The following is a 13124-nucleotide window of genomic DNA, read 5'->3' on the forward strand; positions in this document are numbered from 1 at the left end:
AAAAAGAGACTGGGAAAGCGACAGATGGCATGCAGTGGACAGTGTCCTAAATCGGGAGTGTGGCAATCTGGAGTCTGGTTCCGGATATACCACTAGCAAGCTGTGTGACCTTGGGAAAAGGGCTACACCCCTGTGAGTCTGAGTATCTGCAAAAATCAGAGGGTAGATGATTGCTGAAGTCCCAGCAGTTTTTTTTTTTAAGATTTTATTTATTTATTCGAGAAACAGATAGACAGGCAGAGGGAGAAGCAGGCTCCATGCAGGAAGCCCGATGCGGGACTTGATCCCAGGACCCCAGGATCAGGCCCTGGGCTGAAGACAGGCTCCAAACCACCCAGGGATCCCTCCCCAGCAGTTTTTAATTAGCCTAGGCTCTCTGTTCCAGACGTAGTTGGAACATCTAGTAACCAAAGGTGGCCCCAAAGAGACAAGCTGGTTACTTGCCCCTCAGGTGCAGCACTAGTTTTGCTGGCTGCACCGCTCGCCATTTCTTTGCTGGAAGCCCTGATTCCCAGGAAGCCCCCCAGGCCTGAGCAAACCAGGATGCGTGGTCACCCTCGTTCTGTCCTCTACGGTAGCTGGTTCCGGATCCCCAGCACCGGCCCTAAGGACTCCCATGAGTGTGGCTCTGATTTTGTGCCCGGCCATATGACAAGCCCAACTGGGTGCCAGTGACCTGTGACGTCACAGTTCTTACTGAATACGTTGTCAATTAACTGTAGAAGCTGAAGAGCTGTAGTCACAAATAAAGGAGGGAAAAGGGACACACTTGTAACATTTAATTAGAAAGATCATAAAGAAAATAAATATTTATTTATTTATTTATTTATTTATTTATTTATTTATTTATTTTTATTTTGGGACACACTTTTAGAAAATGCATTTGAGGGGTGCCTGGCAGGGCCCAGTCAGTGAAGCGTCTGCCTTCAGCTCAGGTCATGGTCTCAGGGTCCTGGGATCAAGCCCCGTGTCCAGCTTCCTGCTAAGTGGAGAGCCTGCTTCCTTCTCTTCCTCTGCCTCCACCCCCTGCTTGTGCTCTCTCTCTGTCAAATAAACAAATGAAATCTTAAAAAAAAAAAAAAACAAAGAAAATGCATTTGAGACCTGGGCTGTCAGTCATTCGGCACAGCGGCCCTCAATGCTGTAAGTGGTCTTTAGAGACACCACGGCACAGTCCAAGCAGAAGGCAGTGTGTCCCGAACGTTCACTGATGGACATTGGCCTCTGCACTTGGGGGGGTGGGTCATGGATCCGTGAGCACTTGGCCATCCGTGTCTGAGGATGTCTAATTCTCTGATTTTCTCTAGACAAGGGAGCATTAAATCCAGTATCTTCTGACATTGAAGCCAAGACTACGAATCACAGAAAAAAAAAAAAAAAATGAAGGACTCCGCCTGAATTTGTGTCACTCTTTAGCATCATCACAGTGATTCCTTGGGGACACATCTTGATGTGTGTGTGCTGTAGAATGACCTCCTCCAGGAAGTGCCGCTGACATGTACTCATCTGAGGGACCAAGGAACCAACCCTAAATTTCTTTGAGCCCCAGAATATCGTCTGTTTAGGACTGGGGCTACTGAGCAGTGTCCTGGTATTGAAAAAGGGACAGACCCGTGTCTTCAGCAATGGTGCGTTCATTCCCACACTAACTGCATTCAGAGCCTTCAAAGAGCAACACTTGGCGGAGACAAAATTCACAGATGTCCCATGAATCAGAGAGTGTGCGGAGAAAGGCCAGTTGGCACAAGAAGACTAGGGGTTGTTTTTTGTTTTGTTTTGTTTTGTTTTGTTTTCGTTTTGGCTTTTTTTAAAAGATTTTATTTATTCATGAGAGACACAGAGAGAGGCAGAGACACAGGCAGAGGGAGAAGCAGGCTCCATGCGGGGAGCCCAACGTGGGACTCGATCCCGGGACTCCAGGATCACGCCCTGGGCTGAAGGCAGGTGCTCAACCACTGAGCCACCCAGGAGGCCCAAGAAGACTAGTTTTTGATGAGTCACGGATTCCTTCCCAGTTGGCCTTGGTGTGGCCATGAACATGGTTCCACCCCGGTGATCTGAAGAGGTTTCGTTCCGCGCACACAACTTGGGCGCTGTAATCGACCTAATAAATGCCACTTGCTCCCATGTCTTGTGATTCTTGTGAAGGCTTTGGCTGGATGCTTTCTTCCATGGGATCAAGTGAAGGAGTGGGTCTCCTTTCTTTCACTCACCGATCATCCTTTACTAAGCACCTGCCAGGGGACTGTCATTTAGGATGGGGGGGCTCTGAGTAGGTAGGCGAGAAATAAAACACATGGCGAAGGCTCCCATGTGTCCAGCCGAGACAGTTGACATGGACTGCTTTGTACACAGCTGTGTGACATAGACCACACACGAGGGACGGTGCCCGCCCCCCCCCCTTTGTGGACACGATCATCTATTTGGGGCCCGGGTAGTCGTGGTGGGGGGGGTTAGGAAAGAGCTGGGAATGCCATCTGCCGGGGCAAACCCTCGGCGGTGATCGCAATGCCTTCTCCCCCTCCCCGTTTTGTGCTACGACCTGCTCTGGTTTTGTGCGCGTTCCTTGGCGTGTTGCTGCTCTTTGGGTCCTGTAAAAAAAAAAAAAATCCGGAACCCGAAGGGTTTCTATCGTGAGCCTACCCAGGCAGCCACACTCGGCACGACACGGAAACACAACCAAAGTGCATCTCTTTAAAAAGTGCGATCGGGATCCCTGGGTGGCTCAGCGGTTGAGCATCTGCCTTCGGCCCAGGGCGTGACCCCAGAGTCCTGGGATCGAGTCCCAACATCGGGTTCCCGGAGGGGAGCCTGCTTCTCCCTCTGCCTCTCTCTGTGTGTCTCTCGTGAATAAATAAATAAAATCTTAAAAAAAAAAAGTTTATACAATTAAGTAGCAGAAGAGATGCCTTTGAAGCAATCCTTTTGACAGACACAACTGGAAGGAGGTCAGTATTCTTTTATATTCGAAAAAAACATTTAATTAGAAGGATCATCTACCTGGGTGGCTCAGTGGTTTGGCGCCTGCCTTTGGCCCAGGGTGTGATCCTGGGGACCCGGGATCGAGTCCCGTATCGGGCTCCCCACATGGAGCCTGCTTCTCCCTCTGCCTGTGTCTCTGCCTCTCTCTGTGTCTCTCATGAATAAATAAATAAAATAAAAATAAATAAATAAAATAAAAAGTACGACCATGCCCCCTCCAGGGTAAAAACCTGCTTTAAGAGACGTCTCGGCTTTGCTAGCCATTTCTGGTGTGCTTCTGCTGTTAAGCTTGTTTTCCTACATCCGCTGGCTTCTCCTGCTTATCACGGATTTTCCTCAGAGCCAATTTGTTCCCCAAGGAACGTCTCAGGGTCCCTGATGGAGGCCTTTCGGGGAGGGGCAGGGGAGGCGGGAGGTGAGGAGGGAAAGCAGGGGGAGGATGGGGGTCCTAGCAAGGACCAGCCTTTCCCTGAGCTCAGCTGCCTCTCCCTGGGGACAGATGCCCACTGCTCCCTCCTTTTTGTCCCTCGGGCCATTTTTCTTTGCTCCCCCAGGAGAATTTATGTCAGAGTTTCTCAACCTTAGCTGGATATTTGGGGCTGGGTCACCCTCTGTGGTGGGGGCCGCCCTGTGAACTATAGGATGTTCAGCAGCCTCCTTGGCCTCTACCTAGGAGACGCAGGTAGCAATGCTCCCCCCCCCAGCCACCCACACACGTTTGTAACAACCAAAAACCCGTCTCCAGACACTGCCACATGTGCCCTGGGGGCAAAATCGCCCCTGGTTGAGAACCACCGATGGATTCTAACCAAGACCTTCTTCCTTGATCCTCTCTCCTGACATTCACTCAGGTCAGAATTCCAGAGAAGATCCATCCTGGCTTCTGGACCAATTTCAAGTAGAAAAGCAGCCTGGAGCAAAGTGAATAAGGCAATGGCGATCATCAATCACTTAAAAAATTTAAGCGGCACTGTTTTGGCAGGACTTGAAATTAATACCGAAAAAAATCACATTCTCCTTTTGGTGCAGGGCTGCAAACACTGATCCCTGCTTCTGGCAGGAGGTGGGTGAGATTTGAGCAAGTCACTAACTTATTGGTTTCCTCAGTGTCCTCCAGGAATGGTTCCAGCCTTAGAATGGGTCATGAAGTGTGTTTTGTTTTTGTTTTTGTTTTAATCAAGAATCTGATTAAGGGACGCCTGGGGGGCTCAGGCTAGATTGAGCATCTGCCTTCATCTCAGGGCGTGATCCCGGGGTCCTGGGATCGAGTCCTGCATCGGGCTCCCTGCATGGAGCCTGCTTCTCCCTCTGCCTGTGTCTCTGCCCCTCTCTCTCTCTCTGTGTCTCTCAGGAATAAATAAAATCTTTTAAGAAAGAAAGAAAAACGGATTAAAGCAGAGCAACCCTCCAAGAGGTGACTGAATTTTGGTCTCACCTCAAGTGACCTCCGGAGGGCAGAGTTTTTGGTGCACGGTGCAGGTGGCGGGTTTGGTGGCCCTTCAGTAATTCTTCACCCAGCCGTGAGAGGCCCGCATGAAGGCTAATGGTGATGCCAAAGGCCATGGAACTGCCATGCGCTAAAAGGGCCAAAGTCTCCCGTGTTCAAACCAGAGTCCATCACTTCTTGACAAATGTCACGGAATTAATTGGATTTGGGAGTGAGATGGAACATTCGAGACTGAGGGAGTCCCCTCTCATTTTACAGGTTAAGGCTCAAAGAGATGGAATTTATTGGCTCAGTGAAGCCACACCGGTGCCTTAGAAGAAACAGGACCTCTTGCTGCTTCGACCGGAGATGTTGGCTGGAACCCAGGTCACCTCTGATGACCAACTGCTGTATCACGATGGCGCACTTTATCATTAGGCCTCAGGGCCGTGAGGAAAAGCACAAAATACGCTGTGCTGACTTCCATCAACCTGGAATTCTTCCTCCACAGATTTGGTTGTTCACCTTCTTTCTTCCAGAAATTCTTAATTGCACTCCCTGCCATTGCCTGGTCCATTTTCAGGGTCCTACCAACACGGGGAGATTCAAAACAATGGCACTGGGTCATGGATGGTTTTCAGATCATGATTATTTTGTAGGACAGTGGTTCTCAAAGTGGGGTCCTGGACGAGCCACATCTGTATCACCAGGGAACTTGGGAAAAATGTAAATTCTCTGCTTTCCCCCTTCCCCTGCCAGCTGTATTATATCAGAAACTCTGGGTATAGGCGGTGTGGCTTGCATGGGGAGGAGGGGCAGGCATGGGGTTCAGCGCACCAAAGTTTGAAAACTACCCTGTAAGGCCACGTTTTCTAGTCGAGTAGTGGACAAACTTGGTTGCGTATCAGAACCACCTCAGAGGAGCTTCGAAAAATATTGGTTAAATGAAATGGATTTTAAAAAAATTGTAACTGTGTGTGATGATAGAGGTGAACTAGACTTCTTGTGATCATTTCTCAATATATACAAGTATCAAATCATCACGTCGTACACGTAAAACTAATAAAATGTTATATGTCAATTATGTCTCAGTTTCAAAAATGATGAATTTGTTGCCTGGGCCTTGTCGAGGTGGTGATCCGTGTGTGTCGTATAGGGGAAGATCCTTTCCTGCTTTAATAAACGTGCTTCTAAAAAAAAAAAATAATAATAATAATAATAATAAACGTGCTTCTGACTCGGGTAAGTTGCCGTCACGTTTCATGGTGCATGACTGTAACTCTCGTATTCAACTCAAAAGTTAGGCCTGCTTTGTGGACATTTGGAGGGAATAATGGTTTTCAATTTATCTGAAGATTCAAGTGTCCCTAGAATAGAAGTTTCTTTCTTTTTTCTTTTTTTAAAAGATTTTATTTATTTGAGAGAGCGAGAGACCACAAGCAGGGGGAGGGGCAGAGGGAGAGGGAGAAGCAGGCTCCCCACTGAGCAGGGAGCTAGACAGGGAGGGGACTCGATCCCAGGACCCCAGGATCATGACCAGAGTGGAAGGCAGACCCTCAACGGACTGAGCCACCCAGGCGCCCCTAGAATAGAAATTTTTGATATCTGTGTTCACTTACCCAACAGCTATCATTGCCAGATACTTAATTGCTTGGGGCATTTGAGTTGTTTCTAATGCTTTGATTTGATTTGTTTTTTTTTTAATGTTTTAAAGACTTTATTTATTTGAGAGAGAGGGGGAGAGCACAGGCGGGATGGGGGGCGTGCAGAGGGAGAGGGAGAAGCAGACTGCCCGCTGAGCAGGGAGCAGGCTCTGGCCTAATCCCAGAGCCTGAGACCGTGACCTGAGCTGAAGTCAGACGCTTAACCGAGTGAGCCACACAGACGTCCCTTTCATGCTTTGAACTTATGAAGAGAAAAATACAATCTCGGTTTTCTAGGAACACAAAATCTAAGATAATGCTCTTGTATTATTTCATTGGTGAAAATATAGTTGTTACCAAGAAATATTTTTAAAAATAGTTCTTAATCATTTATAATAAGGGGTTCAACACACACTCCTTGATATCTAAGTAATTTCCAATGGTTTTATTAATATGAGACTCTCCTTTAATAAGTAGTTTCTTTAGGAGGGAAGCTAGAACCAAGAGAAGTAGCTTTATTTAGCGCCATTGTCTCCCCAATATCATCGGTCAGGTAAAGAACAGTAAAAAGGTCAATGAAACCCTGGTTATCTTTTCAAATCTGAATTCTGTAGGGCAGGCCACAGGCTGGAGAGTCAGACAGGATTTCTACGTGACAGTCCTAGGGCAGAACTCCTTGTCCTGTGGGAAATTTGTTTTTGCTTTTAAGGCCTTCAACTAATTTGATGAGGCCCACCCACGCTACCCAGGGCCATCTCCTTTGCTTCAAGCCAACAGATTGTGTAAAGGTTAATCACATCCACAAAACACCTTCACAGCAACATCGCAAGTGTTGTGAATGATGGTGCTTCCAACTCAACGGAATCACCAACCGGCTGAAGGAATGTGCGGATGCGAGTTCCTGTTGCTTGTGACACGGCCCTGTCCCTCAAATCCCCAGCGAGCACCCTCCCACTGTACCTCACTACTCATGAACCCCCTCTTGGGGCTACAGAAACCAGACGGCGAGACAGACTACCGGTAGTGCCCACTTGGCGAACCCGCTTCGGGTTTTCCAAGACAAGCAGGTAGACCTGCTTGGAGACCACTACGTCCAGAAATAGCCTTTTTTCTTTTGAACCACATCATCTACTCCATTATTTGCATCTGGGGCCTTTTTTTTTTTTTCAAAGCATCTGACCTTTTGGAGTCATCTGGTGAACGCGAATACTTGGGTGGAACCAGCCCTGGGTGAAGGAAGGATTCTGTTATACGAATTTGCATATCCTGTCAAGAACATCTTCAGAACACTTTCATTTCAAGGTGAAATGAAACTTATGGGACTAAGCAGAGGGTTTATGGGGATGGAGGCGAGGAACAAAAGGCAAGGTCAAGGATGATCCCGGGGCCTTCCAGTGCTACAGTTATAGGGAATACAACGGAGCGACGCACGCTGTGTTCTACTCCACGTCTCACTCACGCAGGGCTGGCTCACGGGATCTGCACATTTCCAACAAAGAATATTATTTGGAAACGGTCATGATTGTATCTGACTGAATGGATTAGAAGTTCAGACTTGTTATAAAAATACCATGATGCTCACCATTAAAGTCCTCTCTCCTTTCTACAAGCAGACCCTGACTTCCAGCATCTGCCAGTGGGACCAGCAGAAACTGGGGGGGGGGGGGGGGGAATGGGATCAACACCTCCCTCTCACTCACACACTCACCGAAATCAAGCAACCCTGGCAGAGAAATGTAAGACGTCATGCTTCTCCGGGCTGGGAACACAGCAGTAGGGGGACTGGAGCAATTTGTTTAAGGGCCTTAACTTAGGTTCCCATCAGCTCTAGGAGAGTGTGGATGATGCTAAGTTTCTATGGAACTACTTTGACGTCCATGTCAGAGTCAAATGGTAGGACAGGGACTCAAATCAGAAACATGCCACCTGTCCGTCGATAGGGAGACAGTTAGATAACTTGTGGAATGTCCAGAAATGAGAGATTTTCCAGCTGTAGGAAAAGGAGGAGGATGCTCCTTATACATCCTCAGGGGCAGACAGTATAGAACTCCGAATGGAAGAAGCAAGAGAAGGATAAAGGATTTGCCAACAAAGTGTGCTGTTACCCAACCCAAGTTCAGCTGGTCTTCCTTCCGGAAGGCCATCACTCAAGAGACGAGTTGTGATTGGCAAGGAATAGGAGCTTTATTTGGGAGGCCGGCAGCCCGGGGAGAAGGCGGACTCTTGTTCAAAGGCCCACTCTGAGGTTTCCGCCTGGCCCAGGGGGCTTTGAAAGGGGTTTAGGGTAGTTAATCAGCAAAGGGAGTGCCGTGGCCTGCAACATTTCTTGACGTCCTACAGACTCGATGGTGCCAGCTACAAACGTTATCTCAGTGCTCGGGGAGGAGGGAGGGGCGTCCTGTTTCAGTCTGGTGATGTGCGGGAGGACTCTATGCTTTCTGCAAAGGAGGGCAAGGTCTGTGGATACACAAAGGAGGTTAGTGAAATCGTTTGTGTGACCTAAAAAAGGAAAAATATGTTGCTAAAAAAAAGTAGGTAGGCTAATCAGAAAGCCCAGGCCACGTCCAACAGACTCCCTGTCTTCTGTGGCCTGGGAAAAGTTCTGGTCCTCCACTCCCCAAGGCCAGTGGTCTGCAGATGGAAAGAAACTTTGGAAAGACAAGTAAGGATAAACCACAGACAAAGGCTTCTTGTGGAGAAGGGGGTGGAATCGGGTGGCTGGTGCATAAGGGCAGTGGACGATCTTGTACTCTGTATCCACCTGCACGTGGCTGTATGTAGATATTGTACGGAAGAGACCACACAGCAGGCTATAGGCTTCTCTCCTCAGAAAGGCCCGCTTTTAAGCCTGGCCTTTAGAATCTGGGAACTTGGATTTCTAGTGGGTTCATCTGGGAACTTGGATTTCTAGTGGGTTCGCACCATTTCCCAGAACTGATAAGAGTGGCTCACTGCAACTCAACTGTTTTCATAAACAATATGATTTTTCTTGAACACCTGTTGTCCCTCCATAGAGCTGAAAGTTTTCAAGATTATGTTGGGCAGAAAAAGGAAGATTTTATTTAAACAACCAGGCTATTGATATAATTGAAGTTAAAGTAGAATGATACAATATCCATTATTAGAAAATCAATAACTGCTCTGCTACTGTATTTACCACATTGATTTAAGGAGGACTTAGGATCTTTTGAGTAATAATAATTTTTAAAAAGCAGGCTTTCTTTACACTCGACTACTAGACAAGTGGCATTTGACCGAACTGGTTAATTTAAGCAGCTAGTGAAACTCACCAGATGACTAGTCACTTCGATGGATGAATCTGTAACCATCTTTCTTTCAAAATTGACCTAACTGATCACATTGTTCTTGTTTTCATGATTACTTTCATCTTCATCATCGTAGAGCCTGATTTCTTCAGCACCCGCTATGCACAGGATGCTGGGGACAACGCATTCCTAACTCTTGGGGCCTGTATTATCATTCGGGGGCTAGGAGATACAAATCATAGGTAATAACAATACAAGAAAGCGTAATCAATATGCTACATACAGGGTATCATCATTTCTCAGGATCTTACCATATGAAAACTGGATGTGTCTTTGCTGATCACAAAGTCTCATCCCTCCCTGACAGATGGGGGAGTAGATTTATTTTCATGTAGTCAAATATTTCAGTGTTTCCTTGAGGCTCTGAAGTTGTTGCTGTTGGGTTTTTGTTTGTTCGTTGTCGTCTTCGTACATAGAACGTAGGACGACTTTCTTATCTTAAGATCGTAGAACTATTTCTCTGTGGTTTCTTCTAGGACTTTTATTTTTTTTTCTTCTAGGACTTTCAATGTTCTAGGTCTTAGATTTGAATTTTGAACCATCTGAAATTAATTTCGACGTAAGAAACAAAGGAGGACTGTAGCTTAATATTCTCTAAACTTTAAACCAGCTGCCCAACATTATTTTAATGGTTTATTTTGCCACTGATGTGTCTTTAAACTAATGTCTCGTATGTGCCTTTGCTTAATTCTGACATTTCCTCTCTTTCATCGACGTGCTGGTACCATGCCGTTGGCAATGCAGCATTATGATGCGTTTATAGATCTGGAAGGGGAACCCTCCCTTTGTTACTCTTCCATTTAGAAGTTCCCTGGCTGGTCTCACACCTGCTCTTAGCCCAGTCAGATCCAATGCCTCGTGTCTCTAACAAAGATTTACTCAATCTTCGCAAGGAGATGACCTTGGGGACAAATCAGGGAAATTTGAATACCGAATCAACATGAGATGGTATTATGGGGTTATTGTTTATTCTCTTAGATGTCATCCTTCTTTTAGGAGATCACCCTAATCTTTGTGATAAACAAAAATGCCCAAGTGATTTCCAACATGCCTCCCAGTTTGGAGTCAATCTGGCAAGTTACTCATGAAATCCTACTGGTGTTTGGTTGGGGTTGCACAGCATTTATAAATCAATGTAAGCAACATTTCCATTTTTTACCATATTGTGGACTCTAGCCTTAATGACAACTTATTTCTCTTCACTTACTTACATCTTCTTCACGGACGCCAGGGTCCTGGCAGGCAACAGGTGGCACGCTCAAAGAAAGAAATCAATGAATTTAGCAAAGTGCCTTTAGAGACAGTTTGGACAGGATTTGGGGAAATCGGGATAGTGCAGCACTTCAGGGCAGCACTTTGCAACCCCAGGCCTACAATGGCATAGGGAAGGAGCAATCAGTGGAATTTGAGAAGAGTGGTGTCCAGGAGGGCATCACCTGACAAGAGCGTCCATAGAGGGTTGCCGCCAACCCACAGCCTTGCAAAGGGAGGGAGCCAGGGGGTTAAATACCCTGACCCCTACCCCCATTGGCCAAACCTAACCAGCAGCCTTTGGCACCAACCAGTTGGTGAAGTTCATACAGCTCAGCCTCCTGGGACATGGAGCAGAATGGACCTGGGGGCAGGTGAGAGGGCCCGCAGCCCTCAAGGCGGAGCATTAGAGCCTCCTGCCTTCCTCCTGCCCCCTGAGTTCCTAAATGCTCTGTGCTAGTTTGCTACCCCACTAGTTCCTATTTTTGTTACTGTTTTCAATGGGATCTCTCCTCCGAATGCCCCTCTGGATCGGTCATTGTTTATATGTGAGAAAATGACCAATGTGTACATATTGTTTCCAGAGCAAATTGGTCTGATAAGAAGCTATTTGATAGGGGCAGCCTGGGGGGCTCAGTGGTTTAGCGCTGTCTTCAGCCCAGGGCCTGATCCTGGAGACCCGGGATCGAGTCCCACATCGGGCTCCCTGCATGGAGCCTGCTTCTCCCTCTGCCTGTGTCTCTGCCTCTCTCCCTCTCTGTCTCTCTGTCTCTGTCTCTCTCTCTCTCTGTGTCTCTCATGAATAAATAAATAAAATCTTTAAAAAAAAAAAGAAGTATTGATGTTTACCGCCCATTGTAAGCATCACTTATATGGTCTGTGCATTAATTCCAGTACTTATAAAAAAAATAATATGTTTACTTTGCTTCTGTTTAGCATTTGCTGAGATAGTACATATAAAGCAGTTAAAACAGTGTCTGGCTTGTAACAACATCCCTGGAAAGATCTTGATTTTTATTGTATCCAGGGGCCAATCTGGGGCACCAGCGACTTTTCAGCATATTAACCCTGATTGTTATCAGCTCACCTCCCCACGCCAACCTGCCTTCTTCACATTCTTTCCAGGTGGACGAGGTGGCCTATAGACCTTTAAACATGCCTACTGATATTTTGACTCTCTCTACAGAAGGACCCAATCATCAGTTAAGAAGAAGGAACAGTTCTCATGAAGACCCCACTTCGAGAAGCAAGGCTTTATATGACACCAGACTACAAGTGCAGCTGACCGCCCCCCCCTTTTTTTTTTACTGAAGTGAGTCAGCTAGCTGGAAGCTCTGCTACTGCTTACAAACCCAAGGGGCCCTTTCGGGGAGGCGGTGGGGTGTGGGTGTGGGGTGGACAACAGAGCAAGGTAAATTTAAACCTCTCAGATATCTATAGAATGGTGGTTCTCAATCTGGAGCGCTTCAGGCCCTCAGGGGATATTTTGCAATGTCTGGGGACATCTGTGGTTGTCACAACTGGAAGGGCAGTGCTACTGGCGTCTAGTGGGTAGAGGTCAGGGATGCTGCTCAATATCTTACAATGCAACAAAAAATTATGTCCCCCAAAAGGTCCATAGGGCTGAGGTTGAGAAAGTCACCCATACAACAAGAAGGAAGGTCAATTTACTGAGCTGTTTGGCTTTAGGCAAAACATTGCCCCAGTTACAGTGGTAGAAGTAAGAGGAACCTGGGGCTTCTGCAAACCTCCTGTCTGGGGTGGCTTTAACACTCATGCTCCTCCCCTAAACCCCCAACCTTGTGTTCACACTGGGAAGCTCTAGGGCTGGTAGCCTGGAGTCTCTGTGACCCCATGCTTCCTGAAGACCATCTCTTCATCTCAGAAGACTCCAGACATAGAATCACTCCATGCCACCCAAAAAGGTATTTTCAACACTGGGACAAATTTGGATAATTTAACCAAGTAGATGTTTGAGCCGCTCTCAGGGGAGGAGAGGGGAGGAGAGCGAACCCAAATCATATGCAAAAAAAAATTTTTTTTCCGTTAATCTAAAGAAAAATCTTGATAGTCTCGAACACCAGTTCTTAGAAGATAGAGTCTGATGTTTAATAATATTAGAAATGGTTTTCTGGAGTGTATCTCTAGTTTATATAACTTAGAGGAAGTAAATACTATTAATGGCTGTTTTCAACAGCACATTTTCAAGCCACATTCTAGCATGTTTTGAAGCTACAGTCCTTTAAGATCTCTGAGATGTAAAATTCAGTATTTTCTCTTTCTCTTACTTGATGCTATTGGGTCCATCTCAGGTTCATCTTGACCTCTTTTCTGCTCTGTTCTCTCTCTCTCTCTTTTTTTAAAAGATTTTATTTATCCATTCATGAGAGACACACAGAGAGAGGCAGGGACACAGGCAGAGGGAGAAGCAGGCTCCCTGCAGGGAGCCCGATGTGGGACTCGATCCCAGGACCCCGGGATCACGCCCTGGGCCGA

At 46.7% G+C, this 13124-nt stretch overlaps 1 protein-coding gene and 2 long non-coding RNA genes across 5 annotated transcripts in view; 2 read left to right on the forward strand and 1 right to left on the reverse strand.

The window, feature by feature from the left end:
- PRPS2 (phosphoribosyl pyrophosphate synthetase 2) overlaps nucleotides 1-5492 on the forward strand; it is a 45338-nt gene extending 39846 nt beyond the window's left edge. Inside the window, exon 7 of one of the 2 annotated variants that reach the window (XM_038586824.1) lies at nucleotides 4688-5492. In XM_038586824.1, coding sequence (XP_038442752.1) covers nucleotides 4688-4744 — 57 coding nt within the window. In that variant the 3' untranslated portion in view covers nucleotides 4745-5492. Of the gene's footprint in view, nucleotides 1-1307; nucleotides 1373-4687 lie in introns of those variants that run through there. The other variant, XM_038586825.1, reaches the window with a different exon arrangement.
- A 2718-nt stretch (nucleotides 5493-8210) lies between these two features.
- On the reverse strand, nucleotides 8211-10108 carry LOC102156056. Its single transcript, XR_005386120.1, has 3 exons — nucleotides 9629-10108; nucleotides 9342-9539; nucleotides 8211-8508 (listed from the first exon to the last, which is right to left on the reverse strand). It is a non-coding gene; the product is annotated as an uncharacterized LOC102156056 (long non-coding RNA).
- Nucleotides 10109-10189: 81 nt separating this feature from the next.
- Nucleotides 10190-13054, forward strand: LOC119878052. 2 transcript variants are annotated; one of them, XR_005386118.1, is made up of 4 exons: nucleotides 10190-10325; nucleotides 11815-11940; nucleotides 12448-12553; nucleotides 12995-13054. It is a non-coding gene; the product is annotated as an uncharacterized LOC119878052 (long non-coding RNA). The 2 variants fall into 2 exon arrangements; XR_005386119.1 differs by lacking the exon at nucleotides 12448-12553 and having other exon boundaries at nucleotides 12995-13053.
- Nucleotides 13055-13124: the final 70 nt, after the last annotated feature.

Source organism: Canis lupus, chromosome X, assembly GCF_011100685.1.
Source record: "Canis lupus familiaris isolate Mischka breed German Shepherd chromosome X, alternate assembly UU_Cfam_GSD_1.0, whole genome shotgun sequence".
NCBI lineage: Eukaryota > Metazoa > Chordata > Mammalia > Carnivora > Canidae > Canis > Canis lupus.